The sequence below is a fragment of the Crinia signifera genome, chromosome 2, assembly GCF_055691185.1.
Source record: "Crinia signifera chromosome 2, ASM5569118v1, whole genome shotgun sequence".
In the NCBI taxonomy this organism is placed as follows: Eukaryota; Metazoa; Chordata; class Amphibia; order Anura; family Myobatrachidae; genus Crinia; species Crinia signifera.
In genome coordinates this window covers 53540166-53568100 of record NC_139218.1, presented here as the reverse complement: position 1 = coordinate 53568100, position 27935 = coordinate 53540166, and the positions used below count along the sequence as shown (strand labels likewise).

Sequence of the window (27935 nt, the reverse complement as noted above, 5' to 3'; positions counted from 1 at the left end):
GCTTTGAAAACGGGTTGAAATACCGTTTAACTTTAAACGGTATTTCAACTCTGGCGCTTTCCCACTGCAGCCTTAAACGGTATTTTGCCCTCAAAAATCGGCAATATACCGTTTTAAGGCTGCAGTGGGAAAGGGGCATAATATTCTCCCGTGCAGTCTGTGGCCAGTAATGATAAGTGGGAGGTATGTGTATCATTGTGGTAAACTGCATCCGTATTTCATTTCTTATCACAAGATGCAGTGTAATGGCTATCTGTGCCAAAGCTGGACTCTCTGACAATATATCACAGTGACAGTAATTGGTATTATTAAACATTACTTACTTGTGCAATATAATTCACAGCCAATAATATTGTTCAAATACTCCCCAGGTCTATGGGAAATAAACCACCCTGTCACATTTATTACAGCAAGAATCCAAGCAGGTACTTACTGTACATCCCCTCCCTGTGCAGTTACCTGTCACAGTCCGGGTGCACTGAGTGTTACATAGTACATGTCAGGAGCAGTCACTATACTGTATCCTGTACTCTCTGTGCTGGGGTCACCCAGGCTGTAGAACCTTTGTTACTTTATATATCTCTCTCTGTCTGCACTGGTGTCACCCCGGCTGGAGTCATTGTTACTGTATCTCTCTCCCATGCCTGCGCTGGTGTCACCAAGGCTGGAGTAATTATTACTTTATCTCTCTCCCTCTGTCTGCACTTGTGTCACCCAGGCTGGAGAGTACTTGTTACTTTGTCACTCTCTGCCTGCACTGGTGTCACCTAGGCTGGACTCATTGTTACTTTATCTCTCTCCCCTGCCTGCGCTGTTGTCACCCAGGCTAGAGAGTACTTTGTCTCTCTCTCTCCCTCTGCGCTAGTGTCACCCAGGCTGGAGTCATTGTTACTTTATCTCTCTCCCCTGCCTGAACTGGTGTTGCCCAGGCTGGAAACATTGTTACTTTGTCTCTCTCTCTCTACCTGAACTGGTGTCATCCAGGCTGGAGTCAATGTTACTTTATCTCTCTCCCCTGCTTGCGCTGGTGTCATCCCTTTGTGTCTCTCCTTCCCTCTGCCTGCACAGGTGTCACCCATGCTGGAGCCCCCTGTTACTTGTCGCCCATGCTGCCTGGAGCCCTTGTTACTTTGTGTCTCTCTCCCCTGCCTGCACAGGTGTCACCCAGGCTGGAGTCCTTGTTAATTTATCTCTCCCCCTCTGCCTGCGCTGGTGTTCCCCAGGCTAGAGTCATTGTTACTTTGTGTCTCTCTCCCCTGCCTGCGCTGGTGTAACCCAGGTTGGAGTCATTGTTACCTAATCTCTCTCTCCTGTCTTTACTGGTGTCATCCAGGCTGGAGTCATTGTTACTTTTGCTCTCTCCCTCTGCCTGCAATGGTGTCACCCAGGCTGGAGCCCTTGTTACCAGGGCAGGCGACAGGGAGGGTCAAGGAGGACACCTGTACCGGGCCCCAAGCTTGTGAGGGGCCCCAAAGTTCTGATGGGCTGTAAGCATAGCTGTGGCAGTGCAGTGCCTAGAAATGGTTTATAAATGCACCCACCTGGATTCCTGTAAGGGTACTTACCCAGACACCCCTCCAGTATTAGTGAATATTAATTGTGTCTTTTGTAATAATAAAAAAACACATTCAATAAGCGGTATACTAAAAACGTTCTGCTCAAGGGGGCGTGGTTATGGGGCCCCACAGATATCAGTGTACCGGGCCCCAAGATTTCTGTTGCAGGCCCTGCTTGTTACTTTATCTCTCCCCTGCCTGCGCTGGTATCACCCAAGCTAGAGTCATTGTTACTTTGTGTCTCTCTCCCCTGCCTGCGCTGGTGTAACCCAGGTTGGAGTCATTGTTACCTTATCTCTCTCTCCTGTACTGGTGTCATCCAGGCTGGAGTCATTGTTACTTTTGCTCTCTCCCTCTGCCTGCGCTGGTGTCACCCAGGCTGGAGCCCTTGTTACTTTATCTCTCCCCTGCCTGTGCTGGTGTCACCCATGCTGGAGCCCTTGTTACTTTATCTCTCCCCTGCCTGCACTGGTGTCACCCATGCTGGAGCCCTTGTTACTTTAGTTTCTGTCTCTCTCCCTCTGCCTGCGCTGGGTGGGGTGTGACCGCAGTAATATAGGTTGTGTGTGCAGCTCCCCGCCCACTCGTGGTGAGGACTGTGGAGTGGAGGGATCCTGCGTGTGTCTCAGACAGTGCTGTGTAGCCAGTGCTGCTGCCTTACCCGGAGGATGTAACACAGTAGTGCTCCCAGCAGCTCTGACTGACACCAGCCCTGATCCCCTGCAGCAGGTAGGACATTGCTGCTGCTCCCTCTCCTGCAATGCTGGCAGCATGGGCTGTCTTCCTAAGCGCTCTCCTGCTGCTGGCTCTATGGTCCTATAAGAAAGGCTTCTGTAGTAGTTTGTCAGCAGCTGCTCCGGCACAGACCCGGGGGGAGCCGGGAGATTACACATTAATCTGCAAACCTTCTGCACTGGCCAACTACCTGGAGAAGAGGTGCAGGTCCTTTGGTGGCTTCTCTGATGTCAGGTGGCTGTGGAGGACTTTCCCCACCCTGCAGACTTTGGTGGGGGTGCTGGGACCTGTGGACAAGGGGGTGCATTTCATCAGGGAGTACCTGCAGCTAATCGATGAGGGGCTTGTGGCTCTGGACTGGGCTGTGAGACCTGGACAACCTCAGAGGAGAAGGAGAGCATCCAGTAACTCCTCTGTGCCCATCCTGCTGGTCATCCCAAATTCTTTTGGCAAGATCACTAGGAACACCAGCAAGGTAACTGCATATGTGAAGTGTGATCTTGTGTGTCATGTAATGCAGCATCATGTAAATGCATGGTCTGGTCTCGTGCGCCATGTAAATGCGCGGTCTGGTCTCGTGCGCCATGTAAATGCACGGTTTGGTCTCGTGCGCCATGTAAATGCACGGTCTGGTCTTGTGCAACATGTTAATGCGCGGTCTGGTCTCGTGCGCCATGTTAATGCACGGTCTGGTCTCGTGCGCCATGTTAATGCACGGTCTGGTCTCGTGCGCCATGTTAATGCACGGTCTGGTCTCGTGCGCCATGTTAATGCACGGTCTGGTCTCGTGCGCCATGTAAATGCACGGTCTGGTCTTGTGCGCCATGTAAATGCACGGTCTGGTCTTGTGCGCCATGTTAATGTACGGTCTGGTCTCGTGCGCCATGTTAATGCACGGTCTGGTCTCGTGCGCCATGTTAATGCACGGTCTGGTCTCGTGCGCCATGTTAATGCACGGTCTGGTCTCGTGCGCCATGTTAATGCACGGTCTGGTCTCGTGCGCCATGTTAATGCACGGTCTGGTCTCGTGCGCCACGTTAATGCACGGTCTGGTCTCGTGCGCCACGTAAATGCACGGTCTGGTCTCGTGCGCCACGTAAATGCACGGTCTGGTCAAAATGCTCTTATTTAGTAAGGTAAATGCTTAGGTAACTATATAGACCAGGGGTGGCCAACCTGTGATTCCCGAGCTGCATGTGGCTCTTATCTTAATGAGATGCAGCTCCCGCACCAGCGCCACTCTCACGTGCCTCCTCTGACTGTGGCATTGCGCAACTGATGCAATGTATGTATGTATGTCCTGTTATCCCTCTTGTACCATGCTTGAAACTGCACTGTATCCACAAAAAATTCCTAGTATACGAGAGTATAAATGGCCAATAAAGTGATTCTGATTCTAATAGAAGGCAAGTGGCAGTGCTGCATGTGTTGGAGCCAGCTGCAATCTGCCACACTGATATGCCGCTGAGTTCTCTGGTGTGACTGGAGGGCTGGGTTTGCCTTTCCTGAATTGGCAAACCCAGCCCTCTTGCATGTGTGAAATTATAAAAGGAGATGCCAGAGACGCTTTTAGTGGTCATCTTTATTACAGCAACTCATACCCCTTTCACATCGCAACTAATTACTGGGTACAAGCCGGTTTCTTGCTGGCTCGAACCGGTAATTAGTGCTTTGTGAAAGGGGTTACCGTGTGCCGCAAACTGGTAGCAACACGGCAGTAAGAACCGGTAAGAAAGCAGAGTTCTTTCCGATTCATTGCTGTGCGGTGTGATTGACCCATTTCCCATTCACACTATGGAGTAAGCAGCGCTTGGAGCTGCACCAGCTCTGAACGCTGCCCCCGATGGCACGCTGACTCCCCGCCATGCCCCCAGATGACTTCAGCATACCGGCAGTTTAAACAGACTGCACATGCAGGGTCGTACTGGGACTGAACCGGTCAAATGTCCCAGTGCGACCCTGCATTTGCGATCTGAGTGGCTCTGAGTGCTGCTCTCTTCAGTACTTCACCTTATTGGACTGGCTTTTTTTCCTAGACTTGTGATACCCATTTCACACAGAAAACCAAATTACCAGGTAATTTTCAGGTCAACACGGGCCCTTTTTCTGTGCAAAAGCGTCAAACCGTGTAGTAAATCCCAGGTCTCCGACCCTGGAATTTAAGAGGGTCGAGGTCATGGGATTTACGACCCAGGTTGACCTTTTCACACAGAAGAAATACCCATGTTATTCATCAAATTACCGGGTTGAAGTTTTTAACCCGGTAATTTGCTGTTCCCGGTAAAATGACCCAGAACTCTAAATGCCGGGTAATTGCCGGGTTGTATGTCTGAAAGGGGTATTGGTTATTTTAGTCACTAGTAGTGAGGGACTGATTCAACTGTAGGCATGGGGTAGATGTATGAAGCAGTGATCAGGGAGAAGTAAGCCTGAGAAGAAGTGGCCCATGGCAACCAATCAGCTGCTCTGTATAATTTCATATTATGCAAATTATAGATGTTACTTCAGTGCTGATTGGTTGCCATGGGCCACTTCTCCCTTATCACTGCCTGTGATTGGTTGGCCACCCCCATATAGATGCACACTTGCATTTCTATCCACATTAACCAAGCTACAGATGGAGCAGATTTTATTGAATCTTACACCTTAATTCAGAACTGGGCAACACCAGCCCTCCAGATGTTGATGAACTACACATCCCAGCATGCCTTGCATCAGTTTCAGCATGGCCACATAGCAAAACTAATGCAAAGCATCCTGGGATGTGTAGTTCACTAACATCTGGAGGGCCGGTGTTGCCCAGCCCTGCCTTAATTGCTTTAAAAAACTAAAAATGATCTATACCACAGGTCCTCAGGACCCCACACGGTGCATGTTTTGCAGGTCACCTCACAGAATCACAAGTGAAATAATTAACTCCACCTGTGGATATTTTCGAATGTGTCAGTCACTAATGAATACACCTGTGCACCTGCCGAGTGACCTGGAAAACGTGAACTGTGTGGGGACTGAGTTTAAGAACCACTGGTCTATACCATCTGACTTTAATATTCTGCCCTTATCCAAAATTGCCATGGCATGCAAACTATTATTATTACAATTGGTCAATAACTCCACTTTAATATGTATATGGTTATAGGGTGGAGTGGATTTGTGCTGTTAAATAGAAGACTTACTGGCTATTTTGAAATGATGACATACTTCTGTTAATTGCACATCACTGTGGGATAAAAATTAGCTTTATTATTAGCTGTGTACATATAATTATCATTGTTAATTACTACCTTGCACTCATACTAGCAGTAAATTAGTAATAAAATGATTTAAAATTAGAACATGGCAGGTTTGCAAAAATCTATATAGTATACCATAATGCCAGCTTGCATAATGTGACATATGCAAACGTGCACAGGGCAGGCCCCCCTTAAAAGAGCATAAAATAGACGAGGCTTAAGTTGGCTTCTTATTCGGCCAGCTTCTTATTCCAGCTCCAGCTTCTTATTCAGAACAATCACTGTTACAAGGGTTAATGAATCATGGACCACAAATTTGACTGCAGAAATCAACACAGGGGGGTCACGTACATATGACCCACTAGCAATTTCTTTTGACCAACAAGGTTTTGGGCAGAAATTGGGCACTAAAGTGGGCGTGGCTCCCAGAATTCATCATTTTGAATAAGTAGCTGGTGTTCTGCAAGGGTTAAACAGCGTTGGTCAAAAAATATTACAATGGAAACCCACACAAGGGGGTCACTTACATATAACCCACTTGTCATTTCTTTTGACCAACAAGAATTTGGGCAGAAATAGGGCACTAAAGTGGGCGTGGCTCCCAAATTTCATCATTTTGAATAAGTAGCTGGTGTCCTGCAAGGGTTAAACAGTGTTGGTCAAAACATATTACACTTGAAACCCACACAGGGGGGTCACCTACATATGACCCACTTGCAATTTCTTTTGACCAACAAGGATTTGGGCAGAAAATGGGCACAAAAATGGGTATTGGTCCCAGATATCATTTTGAATAAGTAGCTGGTGTCCTGCAAGGGTTAAACAGCATTGGTCAAAAAATTTTACACTTGGAATCCACACAGGGGGGTCACTTACATATGACCCACTTGCCATTTCTTTTGACCAACAAGGATTTGGGCAGTAATGGGCAGTAAAGTGGGCATGGGTCACAGATGTCATCATTTTGAATAAGTAGCTGGTGTTCTGCAAGGGTTAAACAGCGTTGGTCAACAAATATTACAATGGAAACCCGCACAGGGGGGTCACTTACATATGACCCACTTGTCATTTCTTTTGACCAACAAGGATTTGGGCAGAAATAGGGCACTAAAGTGGGCTTGGGTCCCAGATTTCATCATTTTGAATAAGTAGCTGGTGTGTCCTGCAAGGGTTAAACAGTGTTGGTCAAAAAATATTACAATGGAAACCCGCACAGGGGAGTCACTTACATATGATCCACTTGTCATTTCTTTTGACCAACAAGGATTTGGGCAGAAATAGGGCACTAAAGTGGGCATGGGTCCCAGATTTCATCATTTTGAATAAGTAGCTGGTGTCCTGCAAGGGTTAAACAGCGTTGGTCAAAAAATATTACAATGGAAACCCGCACAAGGGGGTCACTTACATATGACCCACTTGTCATTTCTTTTGACCAACAAGGATTTGGGCAGAAATAGGGCACTAAAGTGAGCATGGGTCCCAGATATCATTTTGAATAAGTAGCTGGTGTCCTGCAAGGTTTAAACAGTGTTGGTCAAAACATATTACACTTGAAACCCACACAGGGGGGTCACCTACATATGACCCACTTGCAATTTCTTTTGACCAACAAGGATTTGGGCAGAAAATGGGCACAAAAATGGGCATGGGTCCCACATATCATTTTGAATAAGTAGCTGGTGTCCTGCAAGGGTTAAACAGCGTTGGTCAAAAAAATTTACACTTGGCATCCACACAGGGGGGTCACTTACATATGACCCACTTGCCATTTCTTTTGACCAACAAGGATTTGGGCAGTAATGGGCAGTAAAGTGGGCATGGGTCACAGATGTCATCATTTTGAATAAGTAGCTGGTGTTCTGCAAGGGTTAAACAGCGTTGGTCAAAAAATATTACACTGAGAAACCTACACAGGGGGGTCACTTACATATGACCTACTTGCCATTTCTTTTGACCAACAAGGATTTGGGCAGAAATAGGGCACTAAAGTGGGCATGGGTCCCAGATTTCATCATTTTGAATAAGTAGCTGGTGTCCTGCAAGGGTTAAACAGCGTTGGTCAAAAAATATTACACTTAGAATCCACACAGGGGCGTCACTTACATATGACCCACTTGCTATTTCTTTTGACCAACAAGGATTTGGGCAGAAAATGGACACTAAAGTGGGCATAGGTCCCAGATTTCATCATTTTGAATAAGTAGCTGGTGTCCTGCAAGGGTTAAACAGTGTTGGTCAAAACATATTACACTTGAAACCCACACAGGGGGATCACTTACATATGACCCACTTGCAATACATTTGACCAACAATGATTTGGGCAGAAAATAGGCACAAAAATGGGCATGGGTCCCAGATATCATTTTGAATAAGTAGCTGGTGTCCTGCAAGGGTTAAACAGCGTTGGTCAAAAAATATTACACTGGAAACCCGCACAGGGGGGTGACTAACATATGACCCACTTGCCATTTCTTTTGACCAACAAGGATTTGGGCATTTATAGGGCAGTAAAGTGGGCATGGGTCACAGATGTCGTCATTTTGAATAAGTAGCTGGTGTTCTGCAAGGGTTAAACAGCGTTGGTCAACAAATATTACACTGGAAACCCACACAAGGGGGTCACTTACATATTACCCACTTGTCATTTCTTTTGACCAACACGGATTTGGGCAGAAATAGGGCACTAAAGTGGGCATGGGTCCCAGATATCATTTTGAATAAGTAGCTGGTGTCGTGCAAGGGTTAAACAGTGTTGGTCAAAACATTTTACACTTGAAACCCACACAGGGGGGTCACCTACATATGACCCACTTGCAATTTCTTTTGACCAACAAGGATTTGGGCAGAAAATGGGCACAAAAATGGGCATGGGTCCCAGATATCATTTTGAATAAGTAGCTGGTGTCCTGCAAGGGTTAAACAGCGTTGGTCAAAAAATTTTACACTTGAAACCCGCACAGGGGGGTCACTTACATATGACCCACTTTCCATTTCTTTTGACCAACAAGGATTTGGGCAGTAATAGGGCAGTAAAGTGGGCATGGGTCCTAGATTTCATCATTTTGAATAAGTAGCTGGTGTCCTGCAAGGGTTAAACAGCGTTGGTCAGCAAATATTACACTGGAAACCCACACAGGGGGGTCGCCTACATATGACCCACTTGCAATTTCTTTTGACCAACAAGGATTTGGGCAGAAAACGGGCACTACAGTGGGCATAGGTCCCAGATTTCATCATTTTGAATAAGTAGCTGGTGTCCTGCAAGGGTTAAACAGCGTTGGTCAACAAATATTACAATGGAAACCCGCACAGGGGGGTCACTTACATATGACCCACTTGCAATTTCTTTTGACCAACAAGGATTTGGGCAGAAATAGGGCACTAAAGTGGGCATGGGTCCCAGATATCATTTTGAATAAGTAGCTGGTGTGTCCTGCAAGGGTTAAACAGCGTTGGTCAAAAGAAATAGCAAGTGAGTCATATGTAAGTGACCCCCCTGTGTGGATTCCATGTGTAAAAAATTTTGACCAACGCTGTTTAACCCTTGCAGGACACCAGCTACTTATTCAAAATGATGACATCTGGGACCCATGCCCACTTTAGTGCCCTATTACTGCCCAAATCCTTGTTGGTCAAAAGAAATTGCAAGTGGGTCATATGTAAGTGACCCCCCTGTGCGGGTTTCCATTGTAATATCTGCTCCAGGGTAGCACACCCTAACACTTTATTAACATTTATGTTTTTTCCCTATTGTATGTATTATTTTAATCACACCTTCACCTCCCTACATAGCACTTATGTGCTTCTTATTTAACACTTACTAATTTTCATTTGTGTGCTGCCCTGGAGTAGTCAGCCTGTGTCGGCATGTTGGGGGCCCACACCCCAGACCCATACCCAGTGTTAGGGACCCCCAGTGACAGAGACGCCTTGACGTACGGCCTGGGGGCTTAACCCTATATCTGCAGATATATGCAACCAAGATCTCTGTATTGTCTGATTATTATATGTATATTTCTCATTCAGTGTGCAATAGGGATACAAACTGTTTTTTCTTTCCTAACCAGATTTACCCCTCCCTGTTGGCACCTGAATGACAGACCTCTGATTGAGCAGCTTACCAATAAAAATGTTGTCTTGTTGGTCAAAAGAAATTGCAAGGGGGTCATATTTAAGTGACCCCCCTGTGTGATTTCTGGTGTAAAATTTGTGGTCCAAGACTCATTAACCCTTGTGAAAGTGATTGTCCTGAATAAGAAGCTGGAGCTCGAATAAGAAGTGAATAACAAGCCAACTTCAGCCTCGTATAAAATAGTCTATAAAAATGTGATACTCGCCTCTCCTTGCAATCAGGTGGCCTGGCGCACGGAAGGGGCATACAAGAACATAGCATGTTACAGTAAGGGCATGTTTGTGTATTTGAGAACTGGGGCAGGATTGAGGATTTAGATGATTGGTGCTAGCTAGCTGCTTTTTATTGCAGACTGAAGTTGCGTGTGCTTTCTTTGTTGACTGTCTACACCAGGGGTGGGGAACCTATTTTGTGCCAAGGGCCGTTTGTATGGGGAAAAAGTCCTTCGGGTGCCATAAGTAAAAATTTCTCTTACAAATTGTCCTGCTGCAGCCGCCCCACGCTCCGGCGGCTGCCGCTGAATAGGACTGACAGTCTCCGGCTGCTGTTGATTTAAGAGGAATCACTCGAACTACCAACCTCTTACGAGAATTCCCCTGTACTTGGCTCCTGGCAAAGCCACCAAGGGTTAATTCTCTTAAACTCTGAGCAATATATTGCTAGGTGTCCCGTTTTCATCAGCGACCAGAGATGGTTGCTGATGAAAGGAGACGCTGCCAGGGGAAGCCGCAGGGGGAAAGAGCTAATAGCCAGGGGAAGCCGCTGGTCGCACACAGGGATGTGGTCACTCAGCGACTATATCCCTGGCGATTTCCACTGAAGCTCCAGGTCAGACCTGAGATGTGGAACACCTATTTTCCACAGCTGCACTGATCCAGGTTATTTACATACCGGTTTAGTAAACGCTGCAGACGGGTACAGTGTGGGAACATGGATATGACATTATCTCCGGAATTCAGGGTAAGGTATTGGTGAACATTAATCATTTCAACCCCAGTGAAGGAAAGAGTTAATGTATAGGGGAACCATTATGTAGTGAGCGGAACAGATTATGTTGGAGGATCTGTGAATACTCCCATTGGCGAGTACTGCTGCAGGCATCTCCATTCATTTTGGAATACAGTACTTCTTTTGTCTTGGTGATTATTGTGACAATGATTCTATTAATAACCTTTTAATAACGAAAAGGTTGAAAAATTATACTATAGTAAAAAACATAATTGTATTTCATCATGCTGATCTTCTGCCTTTTGCGGTTAGAGACTAGTCTATGGAGTACGTTATGATGAATGACACAAGGGGCGGGATGTTCTAACAGCCGCAGCCCAGCTCCGCCGCCCAGCGCATACATAATTATCGCATATGCTGTAATATATGCAATAATTATGGCAAAGGACAGCTCTTGCATTAAAAGCTGTCCTTTGTGGTGAGTCAGTGGGTCCCGGCGGCTCTCCCTTCCCTCCCTTACCCGGCGCTGCTGCTGCTGCTGCGCCAGGCTCTCCTCCTCCTCCCTGCAATTGCGATGTCGCGGTAGAGCATCCAAAAATGCGGTAAAAACCCTGATAACAGAGCAGTGTTCATTCTAGCACCCTCTATCTTTGAAAACCCATGCAGTTCCTGTACCCTGCCTGGGGTGTCGCTGTCTGCTGTGGTGTTTCTATCCCAGGTCTGGTTTGCATATCTGCTGTTATACAGACCACACTGTGCTAGAAGCAATACAGCAGACAGCAAAACTCCAGGCAGGGAAGAGAAACTGAATGGGTTTTCAAAGATAGCTTGTGCTAGAATGAACACTACTCAGATAGCCCTGCGCAACAGCCTTCATGACCAAGGCGCAGAATGCGTTGGTACTGAATATGCATCTTATTCACATCTCTAACCTAACAAAAGTAAAGTGCATGAGTTCCCTGGACACTGGCATTACATGCCGTTGCTTTATGCGACTCAGACTCTAACCTGGGCATCACCGAGACCAATACAGGTGCATTGCATCGTGTATTGTTATAATTAAAATGCCATTCTGTATACATTCCCTTGCAGCAAAACACTAATCCTAAACCACTTTCAGATAGCTAATACCCCTGGTGGGAAAGTTGAGGGGAGGCGGAACAAAGTGTCCACAGCTGCTGGACAAAAGGGGGAGGAGTTATGTGGAACAAAACAAAATGGGGCTTGAAGTGTCAGTATTCCATACCGGCACACTTCAAGCACTGGCTGGGACCCTATAAACTGTGTGAAGTAAGCTACAGCGGCTTCCAAATAACACAATATTTACACCCAATTTACAGCCCTTGCAATTGATGTGCAAAGCCTTGTTCTCCAGTTTACAGTATATGACTAGGGGAAAAATATCATAGGCAATGGCAGAAAAATATAGAAGAAAACCAATGAGATGATTTCAGTGTGTACGTGTCAGTAATGATTACTGACCTGTACACACATTATTGGTCATTTTACAATAATAGTATCTAAAAAAAATTTTTTTTTTAAATATATTTGCAGATGTGTCTCCTGGCCCTGACTCATGGATACCAGGCTGTGATCTTCAGTCGTCGCTGCCAGAACGGTTGCCCTCTCAGCACAGCCAAGTTACAGCCTTATGGTGACCCCAATGACCTCCGTGAAGCCATCCGATATATCCGCCACTGCCAGCCTTCCCCTCGGCTGTTTGCAGTAGGTGAGGGCAGCGGGGCAGGACTTCTGCTGTCCTACCTTGGAGAGTGTGGCTCATCCAGCTACATCACCGCAGCCGGCTGCATCTCTCCTCTTTTCCGCCTACAGGACTGGTTTGAGACTGGGTGTCCCTGGTTGTGGCAAGCCGCTTTACTGCTCTACCAAAAGTCGTATCTAAGCAGGTAAGTGGGAGTGTTGGAGGGTTCCCATCTCTACTTGGCATATTCAATCATAGACTGCTTTCCCTCTGATGTGAGTGATCCGTGGAGGTTTATATGTAGTTCTTGGCTGGAAGCTGTTCTGCTTTATTTTGAAATCTTGTTTTGTAAGGAGGGAATATTGGATGAAATGTAATGGGATGAGAGATCCAGAAAGTGAGATTTGGTAAGAAATCTCCAGTTTTTTTTTAAAGCTGCAATCATTTACACTGCAAAATCAAACTGGATTTGCAGTGTAAATGATTGCCGCTGGAATAATTGTGGTGGAATAATTACCAGATCAGTATAGAACCGAAACCAAACAGTTCTACAATGAGCAGGAGTAAAGCGCCAAGGTCCTGGGCAACCCAGTATAACTCAGCTACAGATGTAATCACCCGACCAATACACTTGTTCCACCCTCCGTATGGTAAGAATTGCAGACAGCACCCTATATAGCTGGCACACTGCTGTGTCTTACTCCTGTACTGAGCCTTTTTTGCAGGTTTTAGCCTTCGGCAGTATTCAATGCTCTTGATTCACTGCATTTTTTGGTGAACATGGGCTGTTTTTTAGCGAAAATGTGATTTTTTTTTTTCCCCTCCGAAAATGATATTCGCCGTATTCAATGATCACTGTTCGCCAAAAGCGCACAGTGATCATTGAATACGGCGAATATCATTTTCGGCGAACAGAGAATGCCGGCAAATTGCCGGTGAATTGGTAAATTCAATTATGCTCACTAATATATACTCTGCGCTAGGTCCCACTCATTACATATGCACGGAACGGAACCAGCTCACTACTGTCTGGGTCACCAGGCCCTTCCTGCATTTGCTACATGTGTGCAGCAGCCCTCTGTCCCTCAGCAGCCGCCCTGTCCCCCTCCTGCCTGTCTTCTGCCATCCTGCCTGCTGTCGCTGGGTCGCCGTATTGGGGTATTTTCGCCGTCAGGGGCAGCAAACCCCTGAGGCATTGAATACGGTGACCGGCAGGGCAGGCGGCGAATCTAGAGGACTGGAGAAGCATGGCGAGCGCAGGCGAAAGCGTTACAGCATACGCTACCCCTGCGCTCACTGGAGCTTTGAATACTGGCCTTTGGGTGGTCCATTGCTGTATTAGTCATCCATTTTAATTCTACAGTAAACACATTTTAGCGCAGGTATGTCCAAAATTGGCCCTCCAGATGTTGTGAAACTACACATCCCAGCATGCTTTGCAATAGTTCTAGCATTCTCTAATAGCAAAACTGTGGCAAAGCATGCTGGTATGTGTAGCTTCACAACATCTGGAGGGTCAACGTTGGACATGCCTGTTTTAGCGTGTGTAGAATATATGTGTAGTTCAACGAAGGCATATCATTTGAAAAGCAAAGTATCCACCATATCTAATGAGGGTACACAGACTTTATTGAAGCCAGAATGGGGTACCACAGGGTAATATAAACCCCCACAACTCTGAGCTTCTTAATGAGGCCTACAGTAGGTGATTTCAGGGCATTTTATAAGCAGTCTCACTAGATCGCAATGCCCCCTACATCACTCCGTGTGTATGATAACGCTGCATCGCTACCACACAGCGTTTAATATCCAGCATGCTAGATAAATCTACTTAATTGCCAATCAGGGCCAGTGTTCTCCCCGGAGAACACTGGCCCTGACAGACCGCTTGGCATGCAACGCTGACACATCAGTGTGTGCTGAGTGATGTTGCTGGGCAATCTAAATTGCTCAGCAGTCTCGCCCTATGTGTAGGCCCCATAACACATTGCATAGTTTAGAATGCATACCTCCCAACTTTTCAATCCAGGAGAAGTGACAGCTGCGCGTGCCCGCAAGGTCACGCCCTGTTTTCGCTGCTGTGGGGGCTTGACCAGTGGCTCTGTAAAGCTGCTAGCCAGCCCCCAGCCTCTCTGCATGCGCACAGTGTCTATTCCCTGTATGACATAGGGGGCTCCCAACTGCCCCCCCCCCCCCCTCTCCCTGCAGTATACTGCCGGCCCCAGGCAGAACGCAGGAACGTTCCCAAAAAACGGGATGTTCCAGTGGAAAGCGGGACAGTTGGGAGGTATGAGAATGTATTGTTAATCTTCTAACTTCAGCTAATAAAAGAGGGTTCTCACCACTAATGTGATCACCAGGCAATAGCCACTAAGCAGGTATCTCATTTAAAAATGAGGGAATTGTAAGTGAGATTTGTTTTAAACCTTTATTGCCTTGTAAGCCTTTAGAGCTAGAGAGGAGCCCCTCTTGTCCTTTGCCCTGAATTCAGTTACACAGAACAGCTCTGACCTAGTTTTGAGTTGTTGCAAAGACCACAATTCTGCATCACACTTGCAGCGCCTCACCACAGAAACAGGCACAACAACATACATTATATGATGACAACACAGAAATAACACAGCTGCTGTAAAAGTCCTACTCTGTCCAGTCTGAGATATTGTGCAGCTCCCAGAGATATTGTTCAGTCCTCTTTCAGAATTTGTAAATATATTCTGATCATAGAGACAATGTAATAAACTGTGTAGTATTAGTTTTATTAAAGACTAATCTGACTGGGACGTGTGTCCTAGGGCCTTATTCTAGTTCACTCTTTCTGACAAAATTCTTCTTAGATGGACAAAACCATGTGCACTGCAGGGGGGCAGATGTAACCTGTGCAGAGAGAATTAGATTTGGGTGAGTTATTTTGTTTCTGTGCAGGGTAAATACTGGCTGCTTTATTTTTACACTAAAATATAGATCTCACTTTGAAGTAAAACCCCACCCAAATCTAATTCTCTCTGCACAAGTTACATCTGCCCCACCTGCAGTGCACATGGTTTTGTCCATCTAAGAAGGATTTTGTCAGAAAGAGTGAACTAGAATAAGGCCCCCAGTTTCCCATCGGCGGGAGGACGGGAACCCTGCCCGTCTCCGCTTCAGGGAGACGTGCCGGGAGATAGGGGGGGGGGGAGCAGGGAGGTGCGGGGACTTATCCATCATAAAATACCACCAGGGAGGCATCTGATAAACTCCGCCCCACCAAGCGCCGCCTGCCCCAGGCGGGTCCACGGCTGCATTTGCAAGTGACCGCCTAGCATTTTTTTGGGCACTGCCATCACTAGCGAATTTAGAAATGTGCTAATGGGTGGTCCCAAATTCAGCTACTCCTGCAGTAGGGCAGGTACCCTCGTGCTATGAAGCAAGTGCAAAAAGGGGGAATGGCCCTATGAAAAGGGGTGTGATTTAGCAAGGATGCCCTATATATAATTCATTTTTCCCACCCCCGCCTTATAAAATATATTTGATAACCTCCGTTCCCCCCCCCCCCCCACCCCCATGCTTTTATAAACTTATCTCTACAGGAAACATAGGCAGCTTCTAGCAAAACCTTTGGCTCCTGGTCTCCGCAGCTCCAACGCTGGCGTCTTGTCTGCATCAGCTGTATCACTACACTCTGCTGCCTGAGGGGAAGATTACCTACAGAAGCTCTGCATGGTGATGGCGGTGGGACGGATCTTGTATCATCACAGCACGGCTGCGCTGAGAGACAAATACTGTGCCGTGCAGAAAGTGTGTGGGCAGGCCGTGGTTTGGGAGGGTAGCGCCGCAGCTAACACCCGCTACGGATGGCGCATTGTGCGTGCAGGTGGCTCAGTGCTCAGAAGTATGAGCAGAGCTATTGAGTGGTCCAGTGCACCCCCTTAGAGTCGCCTATAAAACGCTGGTCGGACCCCAATGACTGCCCCCTGCCTGTCCAACATTTGGCAAACTCCCCGGCTACAGTAAACTCCTGTTGTTTACTGAGCAGGTCTGAACCGGTCCCATAGTGAGGATATGGCCCCCACAGAACCCTGAACCCTACACAAGTTGGTCTGGGTTTTACATGAAGAGACAGAAGAATTTGAACAAGCCTACATCCACAGAACATGCATTCTCTCCGATGGCAGAACTACATTTTGATTTGACTCTGCATCGCCCAGCCTGACCGCTTGAGTTATCGGTGTACATGGCTTAAGCCTTTCATAAAAAATTGGCTAAAAAATCATTTTTATTCAGTGTCAAAACGGGGCAGGGCCTCGTGAGAGTGACACAATTTTAGGTCACGGTGGGCTCGAGTGTCCCGCCATGGACTAGGGACGGCTATCATAGCCATTGATAGCAATAATGCAACTGCCGATCGATCGTGTTAAACTATGCAATGGATGACCATTGATGTTTTTGCCTATTGATGATCATCCATTAACTTTTTTTGGACTGATTGACCTGTGGGCCAATCAAAACATGGGGGCGGGGGTTTCACAGGTAGGAGGCAGAGCTACGTGTCCAGGCACTTTGAAACAACAAAAGCAAAACATTGGTTTTGCGGTGCCATTGATGGAGGGAAACAATCTGGTTCTCCTCCGTCAATGGCAAAGGTATTCAACATTGGCCATAAACCATCGATTTCAAATCATCGATGATTTCAAAGTTGGGAGGTATGCACAAACCAATGGCAAGAACTGAACAAATATTTTCACTGCAGACATGCAAATTCCAAGTACACCGCGATTTCCATAATGTGACATAATCTAATTTGAAACGCTTCCATGTAGAGCAGAGTATTCACTATCTAACATGCAAAACCTGTATTCTCCTCTGACCCCTTCCTATAACATCCTGGTCTGATGGTGAAACAGAACTACAGAGTGACGAACCATCCTGTATAAAAGGGTAAAGGATTACAGCATTCTACAAGAACCTTTACAGCAGGTGCATTGTCAGGAATTCCTTTTATTTGCCTCATTTATATGTAGATAATATTGATAAGCTTTCCTTACAGGTCATGTTTTCAGGATTTCTGTTTGTGGGGTAAAAAGAATAAAAGGTCTCTTAAACAATAAAGCTTTGCTTTTTATATGCATATTTAAATGCCAGGACAGCTTTGCATTGAAGAGCTGTCTATGGGCCAGATGTATCAAGCTTCAAAAAGTGATACAAGGAAGAGTGATAAACAACCAGCCAATCGGCTCCTACCTGCCATGTAACGGGTATGGATCATTAGGTTGACACCATTAGGTCGACATGCATTTAGGTCATCATGACTGTAGGTCAACCTGGGTTAGGTCGACCAGTTCATTAGGTCAACATGGGGAAGGTTGACAGTCAAAAGGTCGACATGGGGTTTTTAATTATTATTTTTTTTGTCCCGCATTTTGACACAGTCGACATGGAAACGTAGCACCGCATCCCCTTGCATGGTTCGATGCACTCGCCATGCTTCGGGTATGGTTTTATTCTCCCACCACGTCCTAGATGTCCAAACTATGGCCCTCCAGCTGTTGTGAAACTACAAGTCACATGATGCTTTGCCACAGTATTGCTCTACTATCCAGTAGGGTATGAAATTTGCTCTCTCTCTACTGAGAGATCAATACTGTGGCAAAGCATCATGGGACTTGTAGTTTCACAACAGCTGGAGGGCCATAGTTTGGACATGCCTGCTCTAGAGTTCTTCAGGCCACCATACACTATTCCGACCTTTTCCTGAGGACAAGTCGAACCCAATTTCTCCTGAGCTCCCCGGGAGAGCTCACAGCTATTTATCACATGTAAACTGGGTAGCTGCAGGGGCAGGAGAGTTAAAAAAAAAAAAAAAAAAAAACCTGGGCAGCAGCAGTGCCAGGCTAGCTGAGCGTCCGGGGGATGTGGTTGACCGGGCAGTGCCTGGGAAGCGCTGAGAGGACCTGCAGCCAGTGGCGGCAGAACTCTCAGCCAATTAACAGCTGGTCTGCGTTTTACATTATTATTATTATTATTATTATGTTTTAATTCTGCCGCTGTTGACCTTTACAGCACCTGCAGCTCAGCGCTTCCTGGACACTGCCTGCCCCACCGCTGCATGGTCACCCCAAAGCGCTCAGCACAGCCCGGACCATCAATGTTCCACTGATGGGTCAGATCTGATAAACTGAACCTGCAGCAGGTTCAATCTGTAGGTTCTGACCCAATGCGCATGGGGTCGGATGGGATGTGAAACACATCTGATTTTGGGCTGATTTCTCGGCCCGGTCTGTCAGGCCGAGAAGGTATGAGCACCTTTAGTCTCTAATGCTGGGGTAGCCAACCCTAGTCCTCGAGAGCTACCAACAGTGCATGTTTTGCAGGTCTCCTCACAGAATCACAAGTGAGCTAATTAGCTCCATCTGTGGATCTTTTAAAATGTGTCAGTGATTAATGAGTGGAGCTGGGCAGCAGCTAGGTTGTCTGGAAAATGTGAACTGTTGGTAGCTCTCGTAGGCTAGGGTTGGCTACCACTGCTCTGCTGTGTATTTTCAGATCTCCAGAAAAATGTTGTGGTAGTCATTACTCCGATTATTTTTGCAGTGCTGCTGCTGTCGTATCAAGACTCCAGAGGGGTAAGTAATAAAATAATAATAATAATTTGTATACATGTGCGGTGTGCAATGTGGCCACCCCCCTCCATCGACCCTTCGAATCATGGGTACTTGTGTAGTTTCACGGCGCCTGCGTGCGCCCGTTCTAGCTTTGAATTCTGGCAGCTGGCCAGCTGCCTTACTTGTGTAGTTTCACGGCGCCAGCTTCAAATACGTTGTCAGCGTAGTGACTCGCGCAAGCCCATCGCTGACAGGTCATTGTGGCACCTGTAGTTCCACAGAGAAATAGACAGCTCGGCACACCGCTAAGAAAGGGGGCGTCTAAACACCGGGCTGCCTTACTTCTCTAAGCTACGTTAGGGGTGTCTAAAAATGTAGACGCTAAACCGTCTAAATTTAGACTCCCTGCAAACTGCTAAGAAGGGTGCACCTAACTTTAGACGCTAAAGCATCTAAATTAGAGACTCTGCAAAACGCTAAGAAGGGTCCATCTAACTTTAGCGTCTAAATGTAGTTGGGTATAGGGTTACATAGGGGTGCACTGTGCAAAACACTATTAAACCTGTTCACAATGACACTAGTCGACGTAACAGCTGTCGACCTTGTTTATTACACCATCCACGCCATCCCGAAGCGTGGCAAGCGCACGCGGTACGCATCTTCCCGACCTTTTCATACCCCCACTATGCACATCGGCATGGAGTTGACTTCATAAAGCCCGAAGCGTGGCGAGGGGACGCGGATTACTTCACATGTATTCCGCATTCCCTCGCGGGGCTGGTTGCGCTCGCCACACTTTATGAAATCAACTCCACACCGATGTGGATAGTGGAGGTATAAAAAGGTCGGGAGGACGTGTACCGCATCCCCTCGCGGGGCTCGCTGCGCTCGCCACGCTTCGGGATGGTGGGGGTGTTTCAGGAACACATTCACACCTGCAAAATCATACACCTGAGACAGTAATGACGACATGTGTTAACTGTTTTTTAGTGAATGATAAAGAAGATGAATTAGGAAAAAATTATTAAATAACAATACAATTAATTTTAAGAACAATAAAAAAGAAGAAAATCTAGAAAGAAATCATTATTAAGGAACTGCAGTGTCATCATCAGCACTTGAACTGGAAGCAGCTGCTGAAGTGGACGCTGTCGACTCTGCGGCGTCGACTTTGTCTACTTGGGGGAGCAGGGTCAGCGCGTGCAGGATGCGCTTGAAGGGGTCCTCTGCACCTACGCTCTTCCTCCGTCCTTACTAGACGGCTGTAGCCACATCCTTTGTATGTACTAAGAAGATCTGATTCATATCAGAAGGATGACATTTGTGACAGTTACTGTGCTGTGACATCTGTGGCATTTCTGTAGAACAAGTCTACAGAACCTGTCTATCCTAGTCTCAGCGTGATGTGAGATAAAGAAGGGATTAATGATTATATCAAACCTGTTTTATCTAAGAAACTACAGGCAAAACTCAAATTCTTTTGAATACAGTTTATATGAAAACTACATCCAAAGATAGGAACTGTATAGGAGTCTGAATTTGCTTGCTTGAGTAGTAATGGCCTAGCATGCCAAGATGTTTCTCTTGAAGCAAATCCCACTGGGGAACACACACATAATGTAATGTGATTTATGTTCTAGTAGCTCCTGTGTCAGAAGAGAAGATATTTGTATTTGGGAAATGCTATACAAACAATGGATGTTCTGGAGTATTGTTCTAATGTAACTGTTCTCACTATTGTTTGATACTAGCAGGAAAACCTGGGCACAAATCAGGCGGAGGAAGCCAAGTTTCTCTGAACCTGTTTAATTTCTCAGCTTGATTCTAGGGTGGGTACACAAAGGCCCTTATTCAGATCTGAGCTCAGTACAAATTTGTTTGGAAAATGGGCAAAACCATGTGCACTGCAGGGGGGCAGATGTAACCTGTGCAAAGAGTTAGATTTGTGTGAGTTATTTTGTTTCTGTGCAGGGTAAATACTGGCTGCATTATTTTTACACTGCAATTTAGATTTCAGTTTCAACACACCCCACCCAAATTTAACTCTTTGCACAGGTTACATCTGCCCCACCTGCAGTGCACATGGTTTTGCCCATTTTCCGAACAAATTTGTACTGAGCTCAGATCAGAATAAGGCTCAATGTTCATTACTTGGTACACATAAGGCGGTAGATGTTAAGGTGCCCACACACTAGAACGATTTTTGGGCCGATTTCCGATAAATCGTCCGATATATCGTCCGATGTTTACCGATAATTGGTCGAAAATCGGCCGATTTTCGACCGATGCGCGCTCCCGTGGATCTTTAGCTGAATCTTCTGATCTTACGTGCTGCACAAAAGATCAGAAGATTTAACAAAAGATCCATAGGAACGCACACGGGATCTTAAGAAAAATCTTTGGTAAAGACGTGCGCTTGCCTGAAATCTTTTGTCCAGGACGGAAAAAAGATTTTAAGGCTAATTTATGCGCACATCTTACGATCGCAGATCTTTCTAGTGTGTGGGCACCTTAAGGTGACTAGAAGCAAAGATCACACCTGTTGAATTGAAATTCATTGGAATATTCTTTTTATTTTTTTATTTTTTTTTATTTACCAGCATATTTATCTAGCAAACTACAAGGAAGTTCCCAGTTACACTGTTAGAATGATATAAAATGCATTTGTATAAAATGTTCTTTCAGCCCTAACAAATCCTATATGGTGAATACCACAAGTTAAATAGGTTATTTCATGGAAAGGTTATCCTCTCTGGTAACCCTTTGTGGTGCAGGTTGAACAAACAATAAGATTCCCGTTGGCATTCTGCCTATTGATCAATGAGTGTCTGGGTCTAGCTCATGCTCATACCAGTGTATCTGGGAATGCTGCCTTATTAGGACATTGGAACTGGAAGGGCATATGCACATCAAAGAGAATGTGGCAGAGCATATTACGTTGTTTACAGGATTCCCATAGGGTAGAACATGACTTTTGCAAGATGTTCTGTCTCTAGCAACAAAGCTGCTGACGTGTTCCAGACATGCGCTCCCCTAATTATACAGGGATGCATCTGCTGCTGGTTAGATGGTACCATTGGGAACAAATGAAGGATCGCTGGTCCAAGTTACATTGTGTTTCCTATTGAGGTGGATTGTGTGGAGACTGTGCGCTCTGTACCTCTTACTGACCACAGCACATTCCCACAAGAGGCTGGAGCGGTCTTCTGTTATATTTGCTTTCGGCAGTTTAGTTTGCCACTTAAGCATTGTATTGTTGTTGCCCAGGTCACCCCATTGCAGGAATGCACTTTGCAATGTCCACACTCCACTTTCACTGACAGATTTAGAGCTTTGTAATGCTGCAGGTTTATAAATGATCACTATATCTCACTATATATCACTATTTCTCTATATCTGGGTTTGTTTTTCCTACAGCAATTTATTATAAAGTGTTAGGCATGTGCGGAGTCCCAGTGCTGTTATAAATATGACACAAAGTGCCATAGAACTCCTTAGTTTATGCAGTGAATGTAGCAGATGGGTGATACATATAGTAGATCATTTACTAACTATGTAGACCTGCATCCATTCTGTGCGCAGGAAATGCAATAATAATTAAACCAAAACTAACCTGATTTTTCTTTAGTAACTAGAAAAAGAAATATTGCTCCCTTTTTTTATTGGTTTCCATTATATACTTACATATTGGTTGGCACTGACCTTCCTTTAGAATGTAAGCTCACATGAGCAGGGCCCTCTCTTCTCATGGACTTTTTCTCACTTAGAATCTGGGCAGCACGGATGGTGTAATGGTTAGCATTACTGCCTCACAGCACTGAGGTCATGGGTTCGATCCCCACCATGGCCCTAACTGTGCAGAGTTTGTATATTCTCCCCATACTTGCGTGGGTTTCCTCCGGGTACTCCGGTTGCCTCCCACAATCCAAAAATATACTGGTAGGCGAATTGGCTCCCAACAAAATTAACCCTAGAATGTCTGTGTGTGCTTGTAGGGAATATAGATTGTAAGCTCCACTGGGGCAGGGACTGATGTGAATGTTCAACTATACTCTGTCAAGCGCTGCAGAATATGTGTGCGCTATATAAGAAACTGTTAATAAATAAATATCATGCATACATACAGGTGTGTATAATAATGTTACTCTTTACTCCATTTAACAGTAGGTCTCTGCCACCCTAGTAATTGTCAGTGTCCGGTCTACTGATGCACATGTCTTTATTTCCCATGTACATGTCATAAATTGCCTTGTACGGTTAAGTCATTAGTTTCTTGGTTTTTGCACATGTATCGTTACGCGCTGCAGAACCTGTTTGGTGCCATATAAATAAATGATGACAACAACAACAGGCCTTAAAGTGATCCTGGATTTAAGTGATCCTCTGCCACCTAATTCTCTCTCCCAATAGGCTGAGCTAGGGCCAGTGGTAGGGTTTTTGGCACCCCCCTGCAAACCATAATGCTTTTCTATTAGAATTACTGTGCCGGTCCAAGGTGAACAGCCCTGTTTATTTTTGGAGGACTGCGCGTGGTCACAGTGCCGCACAAAAACACATGCAGGGCCGGACGCCATCAGAGGCCCCGATCTGTCCATGGCCATTTCAGTGATGAGCATGTATTCACTTACGTGTGTGTGCATGCAGGACACACACACCCCCATTTGATGGTGAGCGCATTTCCCCCACTTTGCATGTTGGGAAGCCATTTGCAGCCGTGCACAGGGGTGGTCCTTCACTCAGGCGGGGAGGGGGCAAACTGATCGCAGGGCTACAAACAGTTGCAGCCGTGCAAATCTGTCTGAATCTGCTCCTTAGTTTCACATCCCCCCCCCCCCCCCCCCCTCCGCACCACACACACTTTAACACCATAATAATAATAATAATAATAATAATGAAGCATATCTGGATGCTGAAACATTACATTGTTAGTACAGGTTGGCTCCCATTACCACCGCCTCCATAGTACCTCCCAAGACAAATCCTCTTATGCTGTTAACCTGCTTTATGGCCCCCAGCTAACTCGAGCATGCCCTATAAATGCAAATACTGTCTCATCCCATGCATTTGTGCTGTCTCGCTGTGCCACTGCATTTAAAAAGAGATTCTGTTCTGCACCTGTGCAGAATGGAGCTTCTCCTGCTGACAGATGTAGTTTTCTGTCCAGCACCATTGCTGCTGACTAATTCTCACCCCACGTGGGAACCGCATTCAGGGACATATGTGGCACTAATAAAACTGTGAGGTGGGGTAACTGTCCTGTCCTGTCCACTGTTTTGCACTGATCTCTGATTGCTCTCACTGTATGAAGGGGAGGAGAACTACCATAGGAAGGGCTGGTCACCTATACACATTTTTCTAGTAATCATTTTTTTAGGTTGGGCGTAACCTTCCATAGGAGAACTGCTGCTATCTGTGTCAGCGCAGGGTTTGAGCAAATATTGTATGTATCGGTACCATAGGAAGTGGTTGGTAATGGCCTGTGACATAAGGCCAGAGCAAATCCTCTTTATCCCACTTTAATGCATTTAACTTCAGAGCTCTTTGTTTTTCCATTTACAAAACACTTTATGAAATAACACCTTTTCAATCTGCTGCCATACCCAGGATTCAAACCCATAACCTTTTAGGAGTTGGTTAGACAGGAGATGTTGTGCTTCAAATATGAGGGAAGCTACAAGTGAAAGATAACTAACAAGTTCTGCAAACCTCGTCCCCTACCCTGCAGTTCGGTAGGGGAGGGGTGGGGGGGGGTGTTAGATGTTTGCTATAATTTATTGTATTGCATTTTTGAAAATGATATAATCTTATTAATTGATAGGGTCAATTCCTGTCTGGTGAGACGCTTTCATAAATGCAACCCTTTGTGATCTATTTAAGCTATAAATGGGGTTAAATGGAGAAGTGTCTCTGGAGAGAGATAGAAGACGTACTTATTTGAAAAGGTGGATTTTTAGAAGGGTAGGAGCTCCTGACTGGGGAGAGGAGACCATCAGCGCACTAGTAAATGTACTCCATGTCACTCCTTTTCCATGATAAAAAATCTCTTGATTTCTGTAATGAATTTTCATGAGTTTTGATGTTCCGTTTCTCTTACCACCTAGATATGGTACAGCTCTTGGACAGCTCATAGATACAGAGAGGCTTCTGGGAAGTCAGACACTGAAGGACCTAGAAGAAGCGCTATTTTGCCAGACCAAGGTTGCCGGTAATTTGACTTGGGATTCCTATTGGGAAAAGAATGATCCTTTGCGAGACATTGATGAAGTGGCTATCCCAGTCCTAAGCATCTGCAGCCAGGATGACCCCATACGTGGGGACCCCCAGAATACTGTGCCGATAGAGTTGTTTGAGACAAATCCCCACTTCTTCCTGCTCATGAGCCGGTATGGTGGCCACTGCGGCTTCATCAAAGAGGACATGTCCAGCACGATGTGGAGCCACACTGTCTTACTGGACTTCTTCAAGTCCACCGTAGACTTCTTTGCCATGGAGGAACGGCTGAAAGGTCTCTCCAGGAGAAAAGGAACAATCTCTTCCTCCATGAACAGGACGCCTCAGGGAAGAGCTACCTGTAGAAAGGAACAAAGCTGCCCTCATAATATACATGACATTTATAACTGGCAGCGCTCCTACACCAGGTGACAGGAGCTGTATAGCGCTAAGCATTAGCCGCAAAACTCTGTACATAAAACCTGTGGTAATATTTGTAGAGTTGTTAACATTTATTGTATACCACAGAATAAACTGATCTAATCTTCTGACCCTGAAAATGTAAATACTCAGATACTGTATGAATCATGGAGGTAAATGACATTGTTAAGCTAATATTACTTTACAGCTCTTTTGCTTATGCCACTAGACTGCTACGCCCCTTCTTTCAGGTGTGGATCGTATTGTCGACTACACTTAAATCGACAGGGCAAGGTCGACATTGGTTTAGGTCAACATAGCGTTAGGTCGACATGGGTTAGGTCGGAAGGTCGACATGTTTTTATTTTATTTTTTACTGTTTTTTGACCCGAATGTCGACATAGTCAACAGACACAGTTGGAAGTTAACCGCAGCCGCTCGCTATGCTCCGGGCACGGTGCCTCGCTGTGCTCGGCACACTATTTTATTCTCCCACCATGCCCTAGTGGATGGTAGGGCATGAAATACTGCATGTCGACTCAAACAGTAAAAAAAAACATGTCGACCTAATGCTGTGTCGACCTTGTCCCCTGTCGACCTTGTCTCCTGTTGACCCAACGGTGTCTAGCTAATGACTGTCGACCTAAGTGCTGTCGACAATACGACCGTATGCCCTTCTTTCCACATCACGAGTGCACAGATGCATGTGAAATAATGGAGAATGCTTTTCTCTGAAGTATTGTGATATCACTGGTCCTACCGCTGTGTAGTATTCAAGTAATTCACAGTGCATCTTCCCAGCAAGTCTGCAAATAGGACTCTGGAACTCTGCCTGCTCAGCAGGGCTGCCGAGGCTTCTTGTGATTCTGGGTGCTGAGCAGTGTGACCGCTAGAGGAGGCACAGCTATGTCCCCGTGTATATATTGCTATGGTGATCACTGCAACAAAGTAACTGGGGCCCTGATTGTGGCATTGTAGCTAGAAGAACCTCCTGCCTAAAATGGCATCCTGCTAAAAGAAAGCATGGTAGCTTTAGATTATATGCACATCGGTTAGGTCCGGTTTAGCCATAGTCCTATTGGTAATGGGTGCAGGGGGGGGGGGGGGGGGGGGGGGCCTCACTGCACACCCTGCACCTTGATTATACTTTGCTTGTGCAAATCTTACCGAATATCACTGAAAAGATGGCGGACCAGAGGAGGCGCACAGGTTGATATGTGCATCTGGAGCGGAGGGTCCGGCTGCACACTGGTCCCCTTGGGGGTTAATACACCCCAGGTACAATATATTATGGTATGGTATTTATGAATTTTTAAAATGTGACTTTTACTGTTCTTTGACTCTGGAGAAATCTACATTATGGGAATGAAAGGGTCTGAGACAATAAACCAGTTATCCCTTGTTCACAGATTCTCCAATAATGTTATTTAAGCAGGAAATACATAATAATGTTGAAAGCTAAGATGAAGTACAGTAATAGTAGGTGCTATTTGCACTAGTTTAACAAAAATAATGTCATAGCAAATATTATATGATGGAATAGTTTTTTTCTGATGATGAGTGAGAGAGGGTAGAGTTAATGGAAGCAGGAAGTATTTGGGATCAGTGGGAACAATAACATCAAATAGACTGGAGAGGAGGGTGACAACTTCTCTCCAAGTATTGGCAATTTTCAAACAGGACCACCAAATATGTATAAATGTACCCTCTGCTGCGCAACCCCTCCAACACCTATCTGAGGTATCTGGAAACATCGTTTTTAAACGAGAGGGTACGTAGTACCAACGATATAGGAGTTTGTATATATTTTCCCTGATCCTCACACATATCGAGCTGGAGGCAGCATTATCCCAAATTTCAACCCATTATTCGGAATCTATAGTGTCCTAAATCTCGTTCCCATGCAGGTCACGATTAGTACTACTATCCTCTCCTAGGAGTGAATAAATGAGAGATCAGCCCTCTAGTAGATGATCGTTTCCAGCCAATATATTCAAAGGAAGTTAGGGGTCTAGCAGTGAGGGTGGATATAGTTTTAGAGTGGAAGTGTCGAATTTGCAAGTATCTAAAACAGTGGTTACCAACCTGGGGTACTAGTACCCCTGGGGGTACTCTGCTGACCAGTTGGGGGTACTTGAAAATAATATTGGTAATGGTGGAAAATGAAAAAGTCTTTCGATGGCAGACGAAGACCCATTGCCATGGAGAAGAACCATGTTGTGTCCCTTACGGTTCTGTCTTCAGTGTCATTAGCATCTCCTTCTGCTTTTGCCTGAACAGCAATCCACTGGTAGCTTACCATGCTGCCCTCAGACATCATCAATCATCTACCTTGCGCTGACACAGGTGGAGGAAGCAGCGGCATTAATCCTACAGGTGTTAGTGGGAACCCCGGAGACAATACACAACCAGCAGCCAGAC

General features: G+C 45.7%; 1 protein-coding gene across 1 annotated transcript; it reads left to right on the top strand.

Annotated features, from left to right (window-relative positions):
* The first annotated feature begins 2093 nt into the window (after window positions 1-2093).
* Window positions 2094-25697, top strand: LOC146059682 (protein ABHD15-like). Its single transcript, XM_083172123.1, has 3 exons — window positions 2094-2766; window positions 12159-12511; window positions 24986-25697. The coding sequence occupies exons 1-3, from the start codon at window positions 2317-2319 to the stop codon at window positions 25524-25526; spliced, it is 1344 nt and encodes a 447-aa protein (XP_083028249.1). The 5' UTR covers window positions 2094-2316; the 3' UTR covers window positions 25527-25697.
* The last annotated feature ends 2238 nt before the right edge of the window (window positions 25698-27935 follow it).

Coding starts and splice junctions, on each gene's coding strand:
- LOC146059682 (XM_083172123.1), top strand. CDS start 2,317: ATGCTGGCAGCATGGGCTGTCTTCCTAAGCGCTCTCCTGCTGCTGGCT. Junction 2,767..12,158: donor TCACTAGGAACACCAGCAAG/GTAACTGCATAT, acceptor ATATATTTGCAG/ATGTGTCTCCTGGCCCTGAC. Junction 12,512..24,985: donor CAAAAGTCGTATCTAAGCAG/GTAAGTGGGAGT, acceptor CTTACCACCTAG/ATATGGTACAGCTCTTGGAC.